The sequence below is a fragment of the Rousettus aegyptiacus genome, unplaced genomic scaffold (assembly GCF_014176215.1).
Source record: "Rousettus aegyptiacus isolate mRouAeg1 unplaced genomic scaffold, mRouAeg1.p scaffold_m13_p_7, whole genome shotgun sequence".
Lineage (NCBI taxonomy): Eukaryota > Metazoa > Chordata > Mammalia > Chiroptera > Pteropodidae > Rousettus > Rousettus aegyptiacus.
Genome location: NW_023416310.1, coordinates 77877842 through 77900005, shown reverse-complemented (window position 1 = coordinate 77900005; position 22164 = coordinate 77877842). Strand labels below are relative to the sequence as shown.

General features: G+C 44.2%; 1 protein-coding gene across 12 annotated transcripts in view; it reads left to right on the top strand.

Moving 5' to 3' along the window:
• TENM2 (teneurin transmembrane protein 2) overlaps positions 1-22164 on the top strand; it is a 2693686-nt gene that overhangs the window by 2408528 nt on the left and 262994 nt on the right. For all 12 annotated transcript variants that reach the window (XM_036224946.1, XM_036224945.1, XM_016151441.2 and 9 more), the window contains one exon: positions 21495-21729. In XM_036224946.1, coding sequence (XP_036080839.1) covers positions 21495-21729 — 235 coding nt within the window. The remainder of the gene's footprint in view (positions 1-21494; positions 21730-22164) is intronic.

Here is a 22164-nt window from a genome sequence, read left to right as displayed (position 1 = left end):
GTGGGCGAGATGCCTGCATCTTCCCGGGGCACATGAGAGACACTAAGTGTGTGTTGGCAGAATGTGTGAAGAAAGGCAGGGTGATTCCTAGACTTCTCTAAGAGCGTTTCAGAAATGCTTCTCGATGGCCCAAGAAATTGCTCTAGTCTAGAAAACTCTGAGTCTGTGCAAAAGCTTAGGAGTTTTCATCATGTTATCCGAAGAGGATGCTTTCAGAACAGCCCGCCCACGCCCCTTTCTTTCCACTTCTCAAGTTCTATTGATGTTTTTCCTGTCCCTCCTATAGGACCACAGATTCTTTGAGGACTGGGACTAAAATCTTAGACATCACGACGTTCTTAGCATCAAACTCAGGCCGGGGTAGAAAACAGATGCTCAGTAAATGTCTGTTAAACTTCGTAAGCATTATTTCTGGTTCATTTTCGGGAAAGACTTGCCCATAGAATGGGTTGTCAAAGACACTGGGGTCCGGACCCGAAGGGGTCTGAGAGATGTTCTTCACCGATCTTCTTTTTAGATCCCTTTGACGCTTTTTATGGGAGAGTGGATTCTAATCAAGGTCAGCCGTGGGCCACAAGCTAGGAGAGAGACTGACAAAGTCAGTGGGGAGGAGATGTATGAAACGGCCCTTTGTGGCTCATGGCTATGTTTTCCTGCAAGATAAGCGTGCTGTCCCTTAGACAGGAGCGCAAGTGAGCGTTCAGCTCTGCCTCTCTGCCTTCTGTCCTCTTCATGCACCAGTTCTCAAAACAACACTGTTATCATGCCAGAAAATACAGCCCAAAGCATTACAGATGTCTGGTGCAAGCGGAACCCATATTAATGGTTATTGCTTAAAGAAGAGGCATGCTCAGATCTCTTTACTGTGCTCTGGGGAAATAGCACTTTTCACTTTCTTCCAGAGAAGACCAGAGACATAAAAAGATCGATGAGGTTTGGCCTACCTCAGATGGAGGAGGCTTTTTCAGAGGTAACTTAAATGATAGTCTTGACATGACCTGAGACAGCCCCACGAAGGCTCATGTCTCGACGATTAATTTTTATCAGGGAGCTGATATATTTTTAGGCACAAAATTCTCAATTTATGATGGGAACAAGTAAGTTCATGGCACTGTATGAAGAATTAATGAAGCGTCAAAAAAAAAAAGGAATTTTTTGTGTGTGTTTTTGTCATGGACTCCAGGCTAGCTCCAAAACTCCTGACTTTTGTCATTTGTTTACAAATGATCTATGGTTTAATTTGAATTCACTTAGCTTTTTAATTTTTCTTATTTTTCAATTACAGTTGACAAGCATCGTTAGATTAGCTTCAGGTATACGACATAGTGGTTAGACATTTATATAACAAGGTGATCACCCCGATAAGTCTAGTACCCCTCTGACGCCATACATGGTTCTCGCATTATTACTGACTACATTCCCTACGCTGTGCTTTACATCCCTGTGACTTTTTATAATTGAGAATGTTCATCCCTTCCTCTTTTTCACCCATCCCCTCAGCCTCCTTTCCATTTGGCAACCATCAATTTGTTCTCCATATCTAAGAGTTTGTTTCTATTTTGTTTGTTCATTTATTTTGTTTTGTTTTGTTTTGTTATTTTGGATTCCACATATGAGTGAAATCATATGGCATTTGTCTTTGTCTGACTTACTCTACTCAGCACAAAACCCTCTAGGTCCATCCATGTTGTTGCAAATGCGAAGGTTTCATTCTTCTTTATGGCTGAGTAATATTCCATTGTGTATATGTACCACATCTTTATAGATTCATCTATAAGTGGACACTTAGCTTGCTTCCATATCTTGGGTATTGCAAATAATGCTGCAACGAACATAGGGGTGCATAGCTTTTTCTAATTAGTGTTTTGGCATTCTTCAGATAAATACCCAGAAGTAGAATTGCTTATAGTAGCTCTACTTTTAATTTTTTTGAGGAACTTCCATACTATTTTCAATAATGGCTACACCAATTTACAATTCCACCAACAGTGAATAAGGATTTCTTTTTCTCCAAATCCTCACCAGCACTTGTTCGTTGATTTATTGATGGGAATAATACTGATGGGTGTGAGGTGGTATCTCATTGTGGTTTTAACTTTCCTTTTCTTTTTTTTAACAAGATGCTTAGCCAGTTTCCGACAATGAGTAGATCATTCTTAGAGCAGAAAGAAGTGTTTTGGAAAGAAAGCATGATTTTTCAAGGTGTCACTATCTGCACCATACTGAAAATTTATTAAATGGCACTTAAAATGGTCAGAAAAAAAGGTTACTGCTTTTGTTTTGGTAGAAATGGCCAGTTTAAAAAAAACTTCCTGAGAGATACATGGATCATCTCGTATAGCTCCATAAGGCTTACAACTTGGTGAGTGCCAGCCTTAGCTGGGAGGGGTTATTTTCCTTTGATTTCTGCAAAAAGCAAAAGATGCCAAAGTAATACAGCACCATTCTGACTGTGCCTTCCATCATGTGCTCTGGAAGTAAAATAGCACTCGTTGCCCCTTGAAAAGGATTGCCACTTGTAATTGGCCTAGGTCTCCTGCCAGTGTGACCATCAGTAGCGAGAGAAACTTTTAAAGTGCTTGCCTTTGACGAAAATAAACATTTTATCCAGGAAGAATCTCTAAGAAAATAAAGTCAGGCCCGATTTCTGCTATGCAAACAGATATACACAGTATCTCCCTGAATCAGCGTCTTCTCACCTGAAATGGAGCTACCGAACTTTATTATTATGTCAGAGATTGAACATGGGCAAGACCGCACTTCTGATCATTAAGATCGTATCGGGTTTGGGAAGCTTCATTCCTACCAGTAGATGAAAGTTTCCTGATGGTGTACATTCAGAATGCTGGTGAATTGGGCCACATAATGGCCATAGATGTGTAGGGATGAGTTTGAAATGACTGCAGAAATGTGCCGATCACACCAGAAGGGAGAGCATCCCAATGCTATAAGCCCATTAAAAAAAAAAAAAAAAGTCTCGGAACAGGCAGGTGGTGGATCATATGTTCCTGGGGTGGAGAATGAGCTTCTTGCTTTTAAAAGTAATTGATTTTATAGCGAAACGTGTCAAGAGCACTGCTTTTCAAAATGATTCTGCCCATGAGTGTTGGGAAATAATACATACTGCTAATTGCTTCAGAAATAGCTGGATTATTTAACTTCGGTTTTGACCGTGACTGGAAGGAAGATCTTGCTCCCTTCCACCTCTGCCTTTTCCCCATCACAGACTGAGAGCTGTTTTGAAACTCCGGCGAGTTTGGCTGTTCCGGCAGTGAAATCTGCGTCCCCTCCCTTTTTTGTCTAGGGCGTCAGCTACAGGGTTTTTGGTTCAAACTCTGTGAGCGTTCTAAAGATAGCAATGTGACATTTCTGTTTCAAATAGTGGGCGAGATATAAAACACCAGAGAAGAAAAATGTTTGCTGATTTTACCGCCGTCCATACCGAGCTGTGTAGGTGAATAGTCTTAAGGAGGGAGGCTGCTTGCAGGTGGGGAGGAGAAGAAGGGAGTGTTAACTCCCGCGAGGTGTAATTTCTTGAACGTTTAGCAGTGTGTCTCTTGCTATAATTCCATATTTGAATGTGTAGACTGACTGGATATGATGTGGAACCTGAGTAAGAAAATTCAATTGTTTCTTTGCTTTATGTTTTATTTTATTTTTTCTCGGTTGTTTCTCCAAAGAGCTAATGTTAATGCGTCTCATTTAGAGAGAGTCTGTGTTTGCTTGAGGTATCAGCCTGGCAGAATGAGCCAGCACCATAGTCTGTGATCAAGACTAATTGAACCTATCGATTATGCCTGTTTGCTTCAAAATTCTTTCATTCAAACAAACATAAGATACGTATAATAAACAAATATGCCTATGTGTATATGGCTGAAGTAATTTAAAATGAGATGGCTCATGTACCGCTTCCTCCAGGAAGACTTCCCTCACCCACTAGGGCAGAGGTCAGCAAACTTTTTCCGTAAAGATCCAGATGGAAAATATTTGGGGCTTCATTTTGTAAGCCACCTATGTTCTCTACCCCAGATTCTTTTTTTTTTTTCTTTTGTAGCTACTCTTCAAAAACAGACAAACCATTCTTAGTCACAGGCTGAATATGGTTTGTGGGCCATAGTTTCTCCACCCAAAGGCCAACACTCTTTTGTTTCATCGCCCATATCAGCCTCTACAGTCTCTTGAAAAGAGCTAACCTCTAAACTCTTAGAGTGGAGCTTCTTACCTTTACAGCCCTAGCCCGAGCACTGGCAAGTGTCCATTTTCCAAACTATACAATAATCTGCCACCTACAGTTTCGTATTTCAGCTGGGAAAACAAGATGCCGTACAACCAGCTAAGTAACAGCTCGGAACACAATGAGTATTCTCAACGGGCCCTTCCTTGGCCACGCTGGCTCTCTAGACTATAACCCCGAGTTGAGAAGTGAGTTTTCACAATGCCTTCTTAAGTTTCCAAAGTAGATTTAAGAAAGACTCTGCTCCGGACTTCATTAGGCCCTCACCTGAGGTCATGTTTGCTCTTCCTTAATGTGCAATTGTTAATAAATATGACCTCGTAAAATTTAGAACTTAAGAGACGGACAACAGAAATGGTACAGAGCAGAGCAGTGGGCCCAGACGCAACCCCAAGATTGACACCTGACAGCCTGACCCCAAGGAAGGAGACAGAGTAAATGAAAAGGAGATACAGAGCTATGTGACTGCGAAGTACAATTATGTTTGCTCTTAATAGGTTTTCAGTCATCAATTAAATGTTGAATTATGCTCATTATGCTCTCTTTAAAAATGCAGCCAAATTTAGTTTCCAATTTCAAATTAATATATCCACACATCATGGTTAAAATTAAAATGTCTAAGCATTTGCAGACAGTAAGTTTTGCTTATCTGGAAAGTTCACTCATTTGGACCTCTTCATTTACGAATAATGTGAGATGAAAGACACCTTCGTGACCCACCATGCAGAGGGCCGCGGCATCGGTCGGCCTGGGCCGCTTCTCCCTCGCAGCCATGCGACCGTAGGCAAGGTACTTAAACCTCCCTAAATCTCAGTCTCCTGATCTGTATAATGGGCAGCTCCCCTTAGGGTCACTGGGAGAATTAAGTCAAATTATCTTACTTAGATAATCATACTATTATTCTGCGTCAAGGAAGCAAACATCTTATTATTGCATATGATTCTGTACCAAGTAAGTAAAGTTCTTAACACAGAACCCGACTCCACGTGAGTACTGCTGCTAGTATTATAAGTCTTATCCTCATTGTTGTTTATGATTAACGATGAAAATACGCGTGACACACACAAAGGGCTGGAGGAGACCACGTGAAAGTAAGATATGGTGTACGCATCCGAGAGTGCTCCTTTGGGAAGGGGCTGCTTCCTCAGGAATTATCAAACCAGTTCTAGGAGCCGGGCCTACTTGGAGCTGATTCTCCTGGCACACATATTCCTGGAGTACTCCCTTCGGTCAGGTGGAGAAAGGCTGTTTTCTGGAATAGTGAAATCTGCCCACATAATATTATATGAGATTTGACTCTAAACTCCCCAATGTTCTGAGTTTCCAGCGCCCTATCCCACTGTTTTATTCTCAAATGGTGGGCGTAAGGGAGCCTGGAGGTCGCTTGCAACACTGGCGTTTCACTTAGAAAACCGGACCCTCTTCCTAGAGGAAGGGGAAAGATGCCAATTTTCTCTCCTGAAATGTTCTTTCTAGCTGTTTGGCTTCAAACCATCCTTCATTTTATTACGAAAAGTAACCCGGCGAGGGCACAAACATGCCACTTTGGTTGTGACCCTTACAAGCAAGGACCCGAAAAGGGCTGCTTCCTTCTGGAAAACAAGCCCTGATGACAAGTCTAGCCACTGATGTAACACAGAGAAAGGGCTGCTTCAGAGGGAGAAATTGGGACGAGGGAATTTGGCCGGGGCGGCGAGAAGCGTCGAGAGCCTTTGGGTATTGCCCAGACCGGCGGTGTGATTCCTGGGGGGAAAGACAGCTCCTCCCGCCTTTCCGAGCCTCTTCCCGCCCTCCCACGAAGGTGTCCCCATTCAGGACTAGGTCTCCACCGAGTGGGAGCCTCGACTCCAGTCCGCACCGCAGAGGCCTCCCAGGGCCCGGTGTTCGTGTCCTCGGCTCTGCGGGCAGCTGTCGCAACAGAGGAAGGAGCCTTGGAAGCGTAGCGTATGTGCGTTCACGGGGACGGTGGCGCGGGCGCCGCTGCCTTTGACTCGTCCAGGTAGGCAGCACCCTGGCTCTTTTACTGACTTTCCCTGAGACCGGAACCCACGAAGAGGGGGAGGAAATATCAACACGAGAGCTGGCGCTTTAGCCGTGTCCTCGTGAGCGCTCGTGGGAAAGGTCGGACCATCTAAGGGACGAGGACGGAGCCAGGGAAAGCGTGCGCCCAGAAAGGAAGGAAGAAATAAGACAATCAGGCGTGTGTGTACGACGCTAAAAAAAAAAAAAAAAAAAAAATGCGAGGGAAGCAGAGAGGAGCCGGGCGGAGCAGCCGGGGCGATGCGGCGTCCGGAGTTACGTGTCGGTGCCCACGTTCCCCTCGTTAGAGTTCTCGCTCCTCACACTTTGCCCTCGTCCCCTTTCGGGGACGAGCCCTTGTAAGCCGCACTCCCTGTCGTGAGCCCAGACGGTGTCATTTTTCTGTCCGTCCCTCTCCCTTCCGCTGGTTCGCGGCCCCATCCATCAGCAACCTCCTGGGCTCTGAAGGACACAGGTGCGGGAGCAGCGCAGACAGCTATGCTGATTACAGCACACCTGTTTCCCCAGGTTAGAGCGTTGCCATTGGAAACCTGGATATCCCTTTTCATTCATTCTTTTACCAACAAGCAGGTATGGCTGCTCCCCGACCCCATCACGTAACAGACGCCGGACCCGGGGCCCAGCCCCTCATGCACAGGCACGAGGACAGCGGGAGGGGGCTCGCGTGAAAATAGCATCTGTGCGTGGTACCTGGTGGTCCCGAAAGACAGAAGAGGCAGTGCCACCTGCAGAGGAGGAGAGTGGTCAGGCGGGTATTTCAGGAGGATGCGAGATGGAAAAGACGAGAAGGCGTTTGCTAGCTGTGGCATTCACGGCCCAGGGACCAGAACAAGCCACGCCGTTTTCGGTGGCCATGTAAAGTGCCAGGCCTCCACTCGGCACTGCTGGCATTCTCTACATTCCTAAAAGTGTTTTTTTTTTTTCTGATAAATCCATGGCCTCATGCAGAGCTGTGCCATCATGTCAAACAAAGCAGGAAGAGTCTCTCCATCTCCCTCAGCTCATGACAGGTTGCTGCGCTGTGAGGCTCCTTAGCGGTTCTCTCTAAATACTTTTTTAAACTTTCTGTTTCTTCTTTTATTACACTGTACTTTCTCCCTCCCAGAATCAACCCCTTCGACTGTTGGAAATTTCATAAGACAAACAGAAGTTCCTCTCCCTGGGTAGCAATTTCCATTCATGAAAAATTGCCTCATGTGCACTCAGGAAGTATAACAGGTTGTGAAGCTCTGTAATTTGTTTCCCATCAACTAATAATCTTATTGTGATGAATAATGTAGTACTGTTAATGTTTCTACAAGGTTATGGATTGCGCTGAGTGTCAGGAGAGAGGCCGACAGCAGTGAGCAGCAAAGCCATTCTTTTCCCGTTTTATGCAGCATAGTTTCAGAAGGAGCTTGCAACAGATACGCGAGCTTTAGCAAGCGGTATACCAAGGAATTCAAATACAAAAGCAATCTCAGATAGGGTTTTTACATAGACGTTGATCCCGTTTTTATGTACTTTCTATTTTTTATTTTTTTAAGAATGCCATATATATGTTGAAAACGTATTTTCAAGCTGTGGGGCTGGTTTACTCCCTCATTTTTCAGAAAACAGCCTCATTTCCCCACCTGAAATGACGGCCGCTCTGGTGTGAATTCTTTCCCCATCAACGCCAAACAATTCTGACCTGCTTTTCGCATTCATCGAGGTGTTTGATTTTTGTTTTATTGTATTTTTGTTGTTGCCGTACAGTACAATCGCCTCTGTTGTGTACAGTTCCGTGAATCTTAACACGGGTATAGAGCTGTGTCGCCGCCACCACCACCACTGTGACACAGCTCCGGCTCCCCAAACCCCCCCTCGGGCTCTCCTTTCACAGTCACACCCTGTCCCTGTCCCAGTCCCAAACCCTGGCAGTCACTGAGCCATTCTCTGTCGCTACACTTTTGAGAAAGCCACATGAATGGAGTCACACAGTATGACTTTCTGAAACTTTTCTGCATTCAGCTTGTTGCCTGTGAGACGTAGCCAAGTCGTTGCTCGAATCAACAATAGTTGATCTTTTCATCGACGAGAAGTATTCCGTTCTATAGGCTACTCTGCTTTGTTTACCCGTGGACTTGCTGTAGGATACCTGGGTTGTCTCCAGTTTTGGGTGATTGTGAATCAAACTGCTCTAAACTTTCATTTCATCTAGAGCGAATACCTAGGATTGGGATTATTAGGTGGTGTGGTAAATTAGACATCATAAGAAATTGATGTTGCTGGACCATTTTGCATCCCCACCAGCAATACATAAGTGTTCCTATCATGCATTTTGATTAGCATTCATATCTGTCAAAAGAATATTCTAGCACAATACCCTCTTTTTGTTATGCACTGCTTCTGGTTAATTTCATAGGTCATTTATTTTTTTAGGACTCTAATGAGACAGACAGTCCTTAAATTTTCTGGCAGTTAGTCATTTGCAAATGACAAAGACAAAAAAAAAATGTGTGTTTGCCTTCTTTTCTCAATTCTATTTATGATTTCTTCTTTGGTTCAGACTACAGGTGTTTTAATTAGAAAAATGTAAATAATGGGTCTTTCTGTTGTTCATGGAGTCCAGGCGATGATGCTCAGCGTACTCATAGACACGCAGATAAGCAGAGTTTGGACAATCAGAATAAATCCAAGTGGGAAAACCTCTTTGCATCTTCCACTTCCATTTTCACTTCAGGAATCCAATATCTCACTCCCCCTTACATGTCCGAAGAGTATCCCGAAGGTCACCTGTGCCGTCCTGCCGTGATTCAGAACCCAGAGCAGGAATGCCACGTGTTAACCTTGCAAGGAAAGCAATATGGCATGTGCATGCCTTCTGCATGGGAGAGGGCTCGATTCTGCCATGCTCTATTATCTAGAATTAAACCTGAAAGACAGTTCATAAATACTACATTCATGTGAAAACATAATGAACCAAAATGTTATAGTTTCTCTCCTCAGGTAATAACTAACATTCTCGTGAATTTCTCCGTGTGCCCTGGAGACTCCTTTAAAGGGTATGCCAGCCAAAACCAAAAAACAAACCAAAACACACACACACACACACACACACACACACACACCCCTAGCATATGGATATAGACCCCACAGAATAGTGAGTTAGCCTTGAGAGAGAAGACTGGTGGAGAGAGGGGAAAAGATTCATGCTCAGCTTAATGATGCGCATATATGAAAATCTTTCAGAACAATATGTCATAATGGCCCTTACAAAATTTTTGTGCATGAGCCAAAACAAGAATAAAAACATGCATGGAAACCTGAAACATTTAACTTTAAAAGTTCTTTTACACTTGTCGGCACAGTTAGGAAGTTCTTAATTGTCATCTGACCTAATCTAAAGATCCTTCCTGGAGGAGGAGGAATTCCATGTATCTTGCTTTTGATTCGCAGACCCTCCTGAGTACTGCCCTCTTCCTTTGCCAGATCTAGTTGCCTTTTGTTTCACCTATTGTACATGGATGAACCAGGATTTACTGTGCTCAGGTGAATCAGTGGCCTGCGGTGAAGATTCTATAACACAATAGATTCGTGATGGAAAGCAAACATTTGCAGGTGGCCTAGGGAGCCACAAGAGACCCTGTTAGTGTTAGGAAGTGAAATGTGTCTATTCCCACTTGGGGTATGTCAGAGGCCTCTGCCATCATTAGTTCTGTGGGGATTTCTGCTCGTAAAGCATTTGTTGTCATGTTTCGGTTGCTATAAGAAGAGAAAAAATTGCTACAGTTTGCATGAGATAGAGCTGTGTTTTGGCAAGGAAGCCCACAGTGATTTTTTTTCTTGAATGTTGGTCAAGTTCATGCTACTGAGATTTGTCTCAATGAGACCATGCAACAGCCCCTTTGAAAGATATTTGTCGTCGTTAGAATTTAGACTCTCCCTTCGACTCCTTCGTTCTTGCCATGTGTCTCAGTGTGGAATTAATTAATTCGCGAGTTAATTAATTCCACGACCCTTTATTGTATTTGCTAAGTGTTCCAGGAGCCAAGAATTGAGCAGAGAATAAAACAGCATCCTTGCCTTCAAGGCACTTACTCTCTAGTACAAAAGGACAATTTTGAACAATATGTCATGTGAGCTTTAGAGAAAAAAGAAAGCAAGGTAAGGAGGATAAAACTGCTGAGGTTGTCTGAGAAAAGGTGTCTTAAAAGGTGACATTGATCTGAGACCTGCAGGTGGTTGAAGGAGAGTGAGCCATTCAATTATGTGTATTCCAGGGCGAAGGACATGGGGAGTGCAAAGGGCCTGAGGCAGAAGCCTGCTTGGCTCAGCCCCAGATCAGGTAAAGGCAAAGGAGGATCGAGGCCTTTCCTATTTGCTTCAATGCTTTCTTTGAGAACTAGGCTTAAAGCCCAATGAAAGAGACAAAGCTAGGCTAATATTCTGGCCAATCCCTATGCACAGCCCAGATTTAAAGTGTCTTTGTTCTTTTGCTTCTGCCCGAAAACTTGTTCCCCCAGACATGGGCATGGCCCTCTCTCTATTTCCTTCAGGTCTCTGATCAAATATCGTCTTATTGAGAAGCCTTCCCAGACCACACTATTAAAGTGTCAGATAAACAGGGTTAGAGATAGAAATTATTTTCTCTGCCAAATCTGATTATTTCACGAGAGAGATGACTCACTTTCTCTGTTATGGGATTAAGAATGATCCCATTTGAGATGATAAATACTAGAAAATTTCAGTAACCCAAGAAGGCCTGAGAAACAAATTGCTAATTCATGACTTAAACCATCAAAACGTGATGAATAACTCAGGACCTCAGTGGGTTGCTGAAGGGTGAATTGCAATGATCAAGCAAAGTGCATGGCTTGTCGACAGGCGTGTGCAAAAGAAACTCGGGAGGTTTGATTTTACCATAGGCTTTCCACGCAAAATGAGGGCCGACGCCAAACAGAAACACCAGGATTCAAGAACACCCAGGCCTTCTTCATGGCGTTTCACAGACAATAAGAAAATTTATGAAAGGTTAAAAAAAAAAAAAAAAAGCTACCATAAGGCCTTTCAAATTACCTACCATCAGATGGTTTCATTTCAGCATATTTAAGTTGCAAAAGGTGAAAAGTAAGAGCACTGATTATGTTGATATTCTGTAAGACCTAGAGCTCCTATAACTCATTAGTGGGAAAAAGGAACCCTTATTCTTTCTTAATGGTGCTATTTACCTTTAAAATATCTGGCAACAAAAAGTTTTCCAAGTCATTAAATTAATAATCTTTGAACCACGGGGTCCTTTTTTATTCATTTCTTTAGGCAAAAACACTGACATTTTCTTAGTGCTCCCTAATTCTAATGTGTTTTCTAAGCACTTGCAACATCTATCTCATTAAACTCTCTACCAAGTAGGAATGGTTATTAACCACCTCTGGTTGATGGGGGGTAGGGGGTGTCTCATCTTTCCCTGCTCCGCACTGGGTACTTCTGCTCCCTGTCCACACTTCTAGCTAAGAAGGGCCACTGACAGTGTCCGGTCCACATTAACTGGGAGATGCAAAGCAACTCCACTACAGCTTTGAAAGAAACCACTAAGCCATTACGAAGGAAATCCGGAGGGCGCTCTCAGACCATGCACTGTGAAATCCAGGCAGGCCATGCTTCTGTAGGAAGCTCTCAAATATTTGTTTTTCTTGTGTAATTACCTGATCGCGCACATGCACGCACGTGTGCATAAGTGTGTGTGTGAGTGCGTGCGTGCATGTGTGGTTTGAAGGCAGAAAGGGTATCCTGAAAATATTTCCAGCAATATGCCCTATACATCCCATGACATCAGCTGTCACTTGACATGAAACCAGGTGTAGTTTAAGGTCTGACATTCAGCTGACTTCTGTTTATATAGTATGGAGAAACTTTTGTTCCCTTGCACTATAAGGCATGTACCATGAGAGATTTGGGGAAAAGGTCACCCAGATAGTAAATAATTCTGCTGAGCTTTGAAGTGAAAATGCTCCAGGAACCTTTATCCTGTCCTTGCCATTTAACTGATATGCATCGGTCATTCTTGGAATTAATGAATGGTGTACATCAGAGCTTGTGCCCACCCTTCTGTTCATCAGAAGCTCAATCTGAAATCAAAATCATATTTTATCTTTGTTTTGATCCTCTTCCTGTGTTCAGGGGAAAGCATTGTGACCATCTCAAAGAAAAAAAAAAAAAAAGAATAAAATACACCCCAAGGGAAACCTAGTTAAAGAGCTAAAGAATGACATCTTGATGGAAGAAGATTCCTCTTTGATTTTCATTTTTCAGAAAAAAAAATGTAGGCTGGTCTTTGAAGAACACATTATTTTTCATGGGTAGGGAAATATCCAAATTTTGCCTGGCCTATTTTACAATAAGATCTCGAAAAGCTATGCGATGAGCTGGAATGAGAGTTTAAATTTTTGATGCAATTCTCTGCTTGGGAAAGTGATAATGCAGCTCAAATAACAGAGAGAGTATTTTCTGCTACAGCGCAACAATCAACATAACGTCTGGGCATATTAATAATTTCATTCCTAAACTTCTCGATAGGGAGAGCATGGGTCTTAATAGCATCGTCAGGATCCTTAGGGCAATTGAAAAACCCAAAATCATTACTTTCCACTGATAGGCTTTTCTTTCCCAGAGGATGTCAGAATACCCAGGGTAATGTAGGTTTATTGAAATGCTCAGATAGGCACTGCTCAGATGTAACTTTGCAATAATATCTTCTCTTTAAAAGAGCCCCTCTCAAGTATTTCAAGTGGTCTTTTTTTTTTTTTACTTTCTTTTCTTTTTTTTTTTTTTTTGTCTTTGTCATTTGGAAAGTAGCTAAATGGAGATGACATTGATCTCAAGTGATATTTGTCCAGATGATTCAAGAAAGCGAGAAATGAGTATAGTATAGAGGTTCAGGGAAATGATGTGGTATCTATGATTAAAATCCCTTTCTGACCCATCATCAGTGAGAACCTGTCCTATGTGGGCGAGATGGTCCCAAACCTACAATCGCTATTAAGTTGTAATTCAAGGGCAGCTCATTCACTAGGGCACCTGACTCGGCCCCCACTCCGGGGTGGGGCCGGGCTTTCCTGGAGCAGGTGTACTCTCTGCTGTGATTACAGCCACGCCTGAAGCACTGGAACAAATTCCGGGATCCCCCTCGGACCCTCAAGTACACAACTGGCTCCCAAATGGCCCTCGTCCGACAATCTCCGCCTGAAAAATAACACCGGCAGTGGGGTCTCAGCCAAAAGCCCCGGAGAAGGACCAGCTTCACTGCCAGGGAGGGATTTTCAAGTGGTATAAAGTGTGTCCCACCTGAGATCTCACTCTGGTTCCTATGTGACTCTGCGACAGACATTTTGGTTTTAAAAAAAACAATAGGAATCACCATTTATATGAAATGTCCAGAATAGATAAATTATGGAAACAATAAGTAGATTAGTATTAGCCAGGGGATAGAGGAAGGAGGGACTGGACTATAGGATGACTGCTAATGGGTATGAGGCTTCCTTGAGGGGCGATGAAATGTTCTAAAATTAGAAAGCAGTGATGGTTGCACATCTTGGTGAATATACTAAAAAATTCACTGAAATGTATACTTTGAAAAGCTGAGATTTTATTATATCTCAATAAAAAGGAAAAAAAAATGGTTGGTCAGACAGAGCCAGGAAAAAATGAACAGATAAAAACAGAGGGGATCAGAGTCACCTTCCCCGCAAGTCTGGCTCTCTTCCTGTTCAAGAGCCCTTTAAGGACAATAAAAATTTGAGACATTACAGGAGGACTCACCAGATTTCAATAATCAACTAGAATGCTCAGAGAACAGAGGCAGAAATCCGCCCTGGACCTTCTTCACTGAGGCTCTCCAAACACAACTGCTCATGAACAGGAGTCCTCTGGTTCATTCGATCGATCATTCATTCATTCATGCATTCATTCATCCAGTCATTTGATACTAATTCTGTGCCAGACACTGCAGCCTTGTGCTAGGGATATGAAAACAAGAGAGACAGATCTTTGCACTGGTGGAGCTCATCATGTATCAGGGAAAACAGGAGAGTTGAAACTAGTATAAAATCATGTGCTGAGTGTCGCAAGAGGTGGACCCAGTCCAGTGTGCACTGGAGGGGGACACAGGGGTCTTACAGTTAAATGCAAAATTCCAAGAGAAGAACTTATGTCACTGAACCTTCCTGCACCTTAATTTCCTCGTCTTTGAATTGGAGAACAATATCACTTTCAAAGTTATAAGTTTTAAGTAAGGTGAAATATGTAGAGTGTGTAACACACAGCTCGTGCTTATCGAGCTATTGTTCTTATATGATCTAAGCTGTTCCTCTAAATCCCAGCTTTTTACCAATGCTTTTAAAGCTGGCAAAACTTTGGTCTCTAAGCCTACGAATGATGGCTCCTTCTGGCTGCAAACCGCATGCTTCCGCCTGGCAGCGTTGGTCTGTTGTGTCGTTGTGAATGCACTCAGAATGCTTTGGCTCTGAGGTCATATATTCCGAGTAAGCAAGAGAACTATAAATCATTCCTTATGAGTGATCACAGCCATTTCCTTCTCTGGCGCTCTGTTCAGGCTGAATGGGGCCTTTCCATCAAGGACAGGACCCCTGATCCAGAAATGTGCAGGCCAGGTGGAGAGGCACTGGCCAGAGCTGTAGCCTTGTGCCAGCAGATGAGAAAGAGGACCTACCATGGCTTACTTCATCCTTCCTGCCTTTTTCTCCTTCATTCTAAAATGTGGGGGGGGAAAAGGCTTCAGCTTAATATAATAGCAGCCAGATCCGAGAAATCCTGCAGACTAGTCAACTGCCCTGCAAAGCCAGCAATACCATACTTGGGTCAGTAATCAAAAATAAAAGTCTGTTCCTTAGGGGACAAATCATTCAGGAGATATTAAGACAGGGAAGGAGGGAACAAGCCGAGTGTCCAGAGTGCCCTGTACTTAGAGACAAATAAATAAATCTCCTTCCATCCGTTTGCAAACACAGGAGGAGACTGCATCTGCACCCACCCCTCCGCCCCAGGCTGTTGGCAGAGTTCCTCCAGTCAGAGCAGGCGGGACGAGCTGGGACTGAGCGAACCCTTGTTTCTGCCTCCAGCAGACCTAGGTGCTGCTCATCCCTCCTGCCGTGGGGTCTGGGAGCCAGGGCTGCAGCTCAGAGGAGGAAGTTTGGAGAAGGCACAGAAAAAGAGACTGCACTGCAGTGTGGTCGTTCTGGCCTATTTCTCCTGCTTCAGTCAGCATTGTGAGGAGTAGCGTTTGGAGGTAGGCCATTCCCTCGAATTTCTCACGAGATTTGGTCCTGCCATTTCAGCCAACGTGCAAAGAAGTGAATCAAGCCAGCTTTTCCCGTTTGCTAGGACTAAGCTGCGTGGCCTTTGTGCCTTTTAACTCGTAGCAATTATTCTCGATACTGTTAGGTCGTCATCAGCACTGACCACTTAGGCTATGGAAATAAAACAGCTCTGACTCCCGAGGTCCATTTCTGCAGACTCTGAGATGCTCTCGAGACTGCCTGTATCATTGCCATCTCACCTTGTCACTGGGCCCTTCTACAGACAGTACGAAGGTGGGGGCTGGGGTCTGAGGTTGGCAGTTTTATCTCTGTATGTTGATTTGAAATCACCCTCCAAAAGGTGCCACTCAAAGAACTAGGAAAACTGGAGTGCTCCAGAAGGTCCTCATCATTTACCCGAGCCATGTGGTTGTTGTTAGTATGTAATTACTGTTATCAGCATGATTAATTATAACACAATCATATACAATAATAATATTTATTAATAGCTTACTAAGTGCCAAGGCTTCTTATAGATCATCTCATTTGATTCTCCTAACTACCATATGAGAGAAGTAAAATTAATGATACCCATTTCACAGATGAAAAAACTGACTCGGAAAAAAAAATACGTAGCTTTCCAGAGGTCAAACAGTTAGTAAGTGACCAACAGGGGTTCAGAGCTGACCACCAGCCTGTCCCTCCTTAGTTCTAACCAGAGGCTGTGGTTTTTGAAAAATCCTCACCTCCAATTTCCTCTGGCTCCCATTCAAGGTCCAATTTGAACAAGGCATCCTGGTGCCAGTTTTCATCAACCAGAGACACCAGTCTCTGCCAGCACTGCCCCCACTTCTAGCATCTTCAAATTGTTGTCAAGATATAACTTGCGCCATAAATGCAATCTGATAGAAGAAGGCAGAGAGTTTGTGGTTAATCCATCATCTCGGGGTCTGAGGGGTTGAAAATTTTAAAGGGCAAGAGTTGGCGCGCCGTCTTCATGAATGAGTGAATTATTAGCAGTCAGGCAGGCCTCTGCTTCTACTTCTTTCATATCTTTTATCATCATTTTTAATCACCAGGAAAAACTGGAGTGGACTGTGGGGTAAGACAGGGCTGTCTTAGTTCATCCCTGCCCTCACCCTCTCCTCCGTCCCCCATTTGGCAAGGGCGGACCCCGCCTAAATAAACTCCCTCAACTGTCTATTGAGAAAGAGTACAACAACAATAGCCAATTATTAAGAATGTACTTCCTTGGTGTCAAAGAAAATTCTTTATACATTATTTACAGTGTGGCTGTTGGTTGTTTCTACGTGCTTTTTGAGCACCCCTGGTCTAGTCAACCCAGAAGTTGCTACTGCAAGATTTTACAGTCCCCACATCTAACTTTGTTGGACTCGATATTGCTACCTAACCAAGAAACTCTGCTTTCTCTTTCTTAAAATTCCACTGTCAACCAATTACCGTTCAGGAAGGACAAAATATGTGAACGGCAACCCTGTCGAGATCAAAATTTCTGGAAGCTATCTCACAATAAATCTGAAGACACAGAAGCAGAGACCCTTTAAGCTAACATAATCAAACAAGCAAACAGGACAAATTAAGTGCACATTCAAGCACTTAATTTTTAAATATACAGGAAACACCTTCTCTGTGCATTCACTTATCTTTGCTACGAGTCTCACCTATCCTGCCCTAGCTTTTAAGAAAAAAACAAATATACAGCTCCTTATTCCCAGGACTAAAAGCCACACTGTACCTAAAAATAAATTCTAGGTTCTCAGTTCAAGGTAAATCAGATGCAGTATAACAGGTTAGCACTGTGATTTTAATGACAGTTGCCTTTTGCCTGCTAATAGAATACTTATTAGGTTGATACTGTGTCAGCATTTGTTACATAGTTATTCGTGGTTCAATTGTATTAATATATGATTTCATATTTATGTAATAGAGCCATTAATAATTATGCACATTAATTAAACCTGATATATGTGTGAAAGAGAGTAGACTTGAAGGTTTCTTCATCAAACTGAGTTACTCATTTCTGTTTCACCATAGATGGAAGACATTGGTTGCCTTAGAGAAAGGCTTCGTCATGTAATTTGGCTTCTCGGAACACAGTAGGGCATGTTGTTCCCATTGTCTGCATTTCTGAAATGGAAAACCATCCCATCCAGCAAGTGCATTGGATGACTGTAATGAAAACCAAAAAACACAAAAAAATGCTTGAGATCAGTAGTTGTAGCAGAAATGTTGTTACGTTAGAGATACGTGACCCGCACAGAATACCGAGGTCAAAATACAGCAGTCGCAAGCATAAATGCCTACCAGCAGGCAACATAAACATAGATTTCCGGGCAGATGCAGGTCGCAGAGATTGTTCAGCTTGGTGGCAAACCACAAAAGCCACACCTCAGCATTCATCCCTACTCGATGGTTGCCACGAGGGAATAGACTCGGAAGTTTTGTTTTGTTTTCGTTTTCAAGAGAAATGAGACATCTGGAACACTATGCAAAATCTTGACTTGGAATTTTTGGTAATACTCAGTTTGGGGCAGCCAGTGTGTGACTTCTACTTCCCTTCCTCAAAGCCGGGCTTCCTGAGAGCCGCAGTTAGTTACATCTTACCCATCCTTTCATTCCCAAAAGAACAGGGCGACGCTCCATGCGCGTTTTCGGGGGACCCGCCAGCCATCAGGTAGCATGTTTCACAGTTTCCCTTCTTCCTTCCCCTCTAACTTCTACAGCAACCTTACGGGTAGTCGCTGCTGTTTTCACCATTTGGCAGGTAGTACGCTGAGACAGCAGGCTGAGGTTCACACGTCTTGAAAGTGGCAGACCCAATCCGTGAGTGCAGTTCTTGAGATTTTACCTACTAACTGCTGGCTGAAGCCCCCTCCGAGATGCTCCCACATCACTTTGCATAGACCCCGTGGTAGCGTTCAGCACACTGTATCATAATCGTCATCTTCTTCTATCTCCTCTAGCTAACTGGAGAATATCACTTTCAGATAGATAGGTAAATAAGCAAGTATAATCAGTGTCACAGTGGACACGAACAACGGTAATGAGGAGAGCATCTTCCACTACTAAGGATGCCGGACCATTTTTGTCGTTGTTGCTATCAATGATTTGATTTATTTGCAGGGAAATGGCATGTTGCTTCATAGGAGGGCAGGGTGCGTGGAGAATTATGTGCTCTCTCATCTTCCCTTACTCTCCTCTCTCCACATGCCCCACGAAGCTCTAGGTCTTGTCTTTAAGAGAAAGAGAGCTCAACATCTCTTCCAATCGCCTGGGACACTCACTCTCCATTTTATGTAGAACGTACCACACAGCACCTAAGTCAGGGCCTCCCCCACCCCGCTCGGCACCACCCCTGGATAGGTCATCAGCAGAAAGGCAACCACAGGAATTTCGCCCACACGGAGCACAGATGCACAAAGAAGGGCCACACAAGCTGGGGTGAGCAAAAAAAAAAAAAAAAAAAAAAAAAACCCCTGAACTCAGGGTGAACAGGCAGGAAGCAGGAGGGTTCCGGTATCTCATCTGGGGAATTCAATCCCTCACACAACCTCTTTGTACTCCGGGAGGGTGTGTGGTCTGCAGAGCTGGAGAGTGGGAGCCAGAGGCAGAAGGAGATGGAAAGTTAGGGCTTGGGGCCAGGGAGGGGGTTCTCGCTTGTGTACTGTTTCAGCTCATCTTCCTGAGGCAAGTCTCATAATTACCTAACTAATGGAGAGTAATGACACCACTTGGGTGGGAGTCAAGGGGGGAGGGGGAAGGAAGGGCATGAGAATTCACTAGCCGTGTGTGAGGGGCTTGGACAGGATCATTATGACATCATTTCACCCCCTTTCCTCACCTCTTTCCACTCCTGTGAGACAGACGAATGCTAAATAACGATATAATAATACATTACTTAGCCAGACAACAATGCAGGAAAATATAACGGCCTGCTATGGCTACGAAATTCCCTCAAAGATATATTTAAAATGTCAGTGGCACACAATGTAAAAATACGAATTGCAGGTTCATTTGGGGGACGCGATTTAAAAATCTGTGCAACTAAAAATCTGTGGCCTTCCCCACTAGGTTTCAGTTTTAGTTGTCTTTTTCTGAACACCAAAACAAAACAAAACAAAACAAAACAAAACAAAACCCAAGTAATTTTGGCCCAGAGATGCGAACTTCAAGGAACCACTTTCTGCCATATTTTTCTTTTCTGGTTTTGTGGCCACGACGCTCTCCAAAGCTAGCATCTTCTTGACATGTTGTCTTTTCCTCGGAATGTATCTGCAGGCTTCACAGGAGCCGTGGAATGTAGATTACACCTTTTGGAGATGTAGCCTGGCCACATAAGGAGACAAGTAGTTGAAATTTGTGTCAAATTGCTTGTTTAAATGACTTGAGCCAACTTCTTAAAGCCAGGACAGCAGGGGCCGAGGATTTTAAAAGTTGGCAGGGGCCAAAATGACAAGGCTCGGCAGTCACCTGGTGAGCTGCCAACCCCGACTGGAGGCTTCAGAAAATAAACTTTCTCAAAGGACACAAATCAAAAGTCATGTTTTAGCAGCCATTAAAACCAAATTATAGGCTTCCATTGCATAGCGAACTACTTTCATTTTCATTACGCTTAAAATATTTTATTCTGTAGCTTGAGAATGGGTTGCTAGGAAAACCCTGCGTGGAGTCGTCATCTGTGGTCATATTTACAAGGGACGGCGCACAGTTCTTTGTGTGTTTTTCCTCCACAAGGATAGAGCTTTCAGGACTAGAAAACAGGAAGCAATCCGGAGTCAAGGTCATGGAAACATCAACCTGACCTTCTCCAGAGACCGGGTCCTCAGGGTTCATCTCTCAGAGGAGAGACCTTATCAGCCCGCTGATTCGAGCAAGCTCACAGGTGTGTTTATTGACTCATTAAAAAAAGATTCCATACATATATATATAAATGTGTGTGTGTATATATATATATGTGTGTGTGTGTATATATATATACACACACACACATACACACACACACAAACACATACACATTTTTTGTTGTTGTTGTTAATTGTCAACCTTTTAAAAAACAGGAAATTTTATCAAAGTCCAGATCTTTGGCTACCCTAGAAAAGCGGGGCGGGCTGCCTTGAGCCCTCACGCCATGTGGCCGCCCAGGCCTGGATCTGAATGGGGCCGCTCCTGACCCTCCCTAGGTCACTGCGGCCCAACAACCGGCCCACTTCACGTTCCTCTCTGACCCCTGCGGTTCCTTCGCTTCTCTCTGGCTTAAAGTGTGCCATATTCTTGTTATCTTTAGAAAAGGAAATATTTTCAAAGAACGTGTGCGGCATACTGATTTTCCGGGAGATGGAACAGGGACTTGTTACAGCAATGGTCAGCCTTGAATGGCATGTTACTTTCACGGCACTATTCTTACGTTTCAAATAATTCCGCGGGTCGGCCTTCGCCAGCCTGCTTGTGCTAACCCAGTTTCTCGTTCCTCATTTGATGCCTATGGATAAAGGCATAAATGAATGCATATTATTTATTAGTAACCCACACTGGGATACTTTATGTTGTCTTATCTGTCACTCTAGTTCAGGGATCCCCAACCCCCAGGCCGTGGACTGGTACTGATCCGTGTGGCCTATTAGGAACCAGGCCACACAGCAGGAGGTGAGCAGCGGCGCCCGTGAGCCAAGCTTCATCTGCATTTGCAGCCGCTCCCCAGTGCCAGCATCACCGCCTCGGCTCCACCTCAGATCATCAGGCGTTAGATGCTCCTAGGAGCACCGGTCCCTGGTGCCAAAAAGGTTGGGGACCGCTGCTCCCGTTTGCAAACTTTCAGCAGTTGGCAACACAGAGGTTCCGGTTCCAGTCTCTTCAGCGGGTCTGCAGAGCGTCTGCAGCTGTCATGCGGAGCCACTGACGCGCATGTGTCCTTCCTCTTTTCCCAGGCCCTCCAAACCACCACAGCCAGGCGACGCTGAGGCCCCCTTTGCCACCGCCGCACAACCACACGCTGTCCCATCACCACTCGTCCGCCAACTCCCTCAACAGGAACTCCCTGACCAATCGGCGCAGCCAGATCCACGCCCCGGCTCCCGCGCCCAACGACCTGGCCACCACGCCCGAGTCCGTCCAGCTTCAGGACAGCTGGGTGCTGAATAGCAACGTGCCACTGGAGACCCGGTAAGTCCCCATCGCTGATCCTGCCCCATCTCCCTGCCCGAGTCACCCGCACAGAGCCGCCGGGAGGCTCAGAGGGCCGGAGGGGGAGAAAATCTTACCCGTAAATGATGGGACAAGTGTACCACCTCCTTGTTGACCCCTTGGTCATCTGACCCCGGATGATGGCAGGTTGATAGGTATCTCTTCATTCACATGTGTCTCCCTTTAATGCTTGTTTACCTTCCTAGACAGCTCTTGTGTACCCAACTAATAGAATTAGCATAACATATTTTTACTCAGAGGCTCATGGGAAACATGCTTATAAGGATATATTGACTGAAAGCTGCTGATAAATTATGCATTTGGCCTTTCTTGAAGTAATAAATGAAGACTCATTTGAAATTAAGTGTTTGGGGAGACCTTGAGAAAACCATCTCTGATCCCGGACTGAAGGAA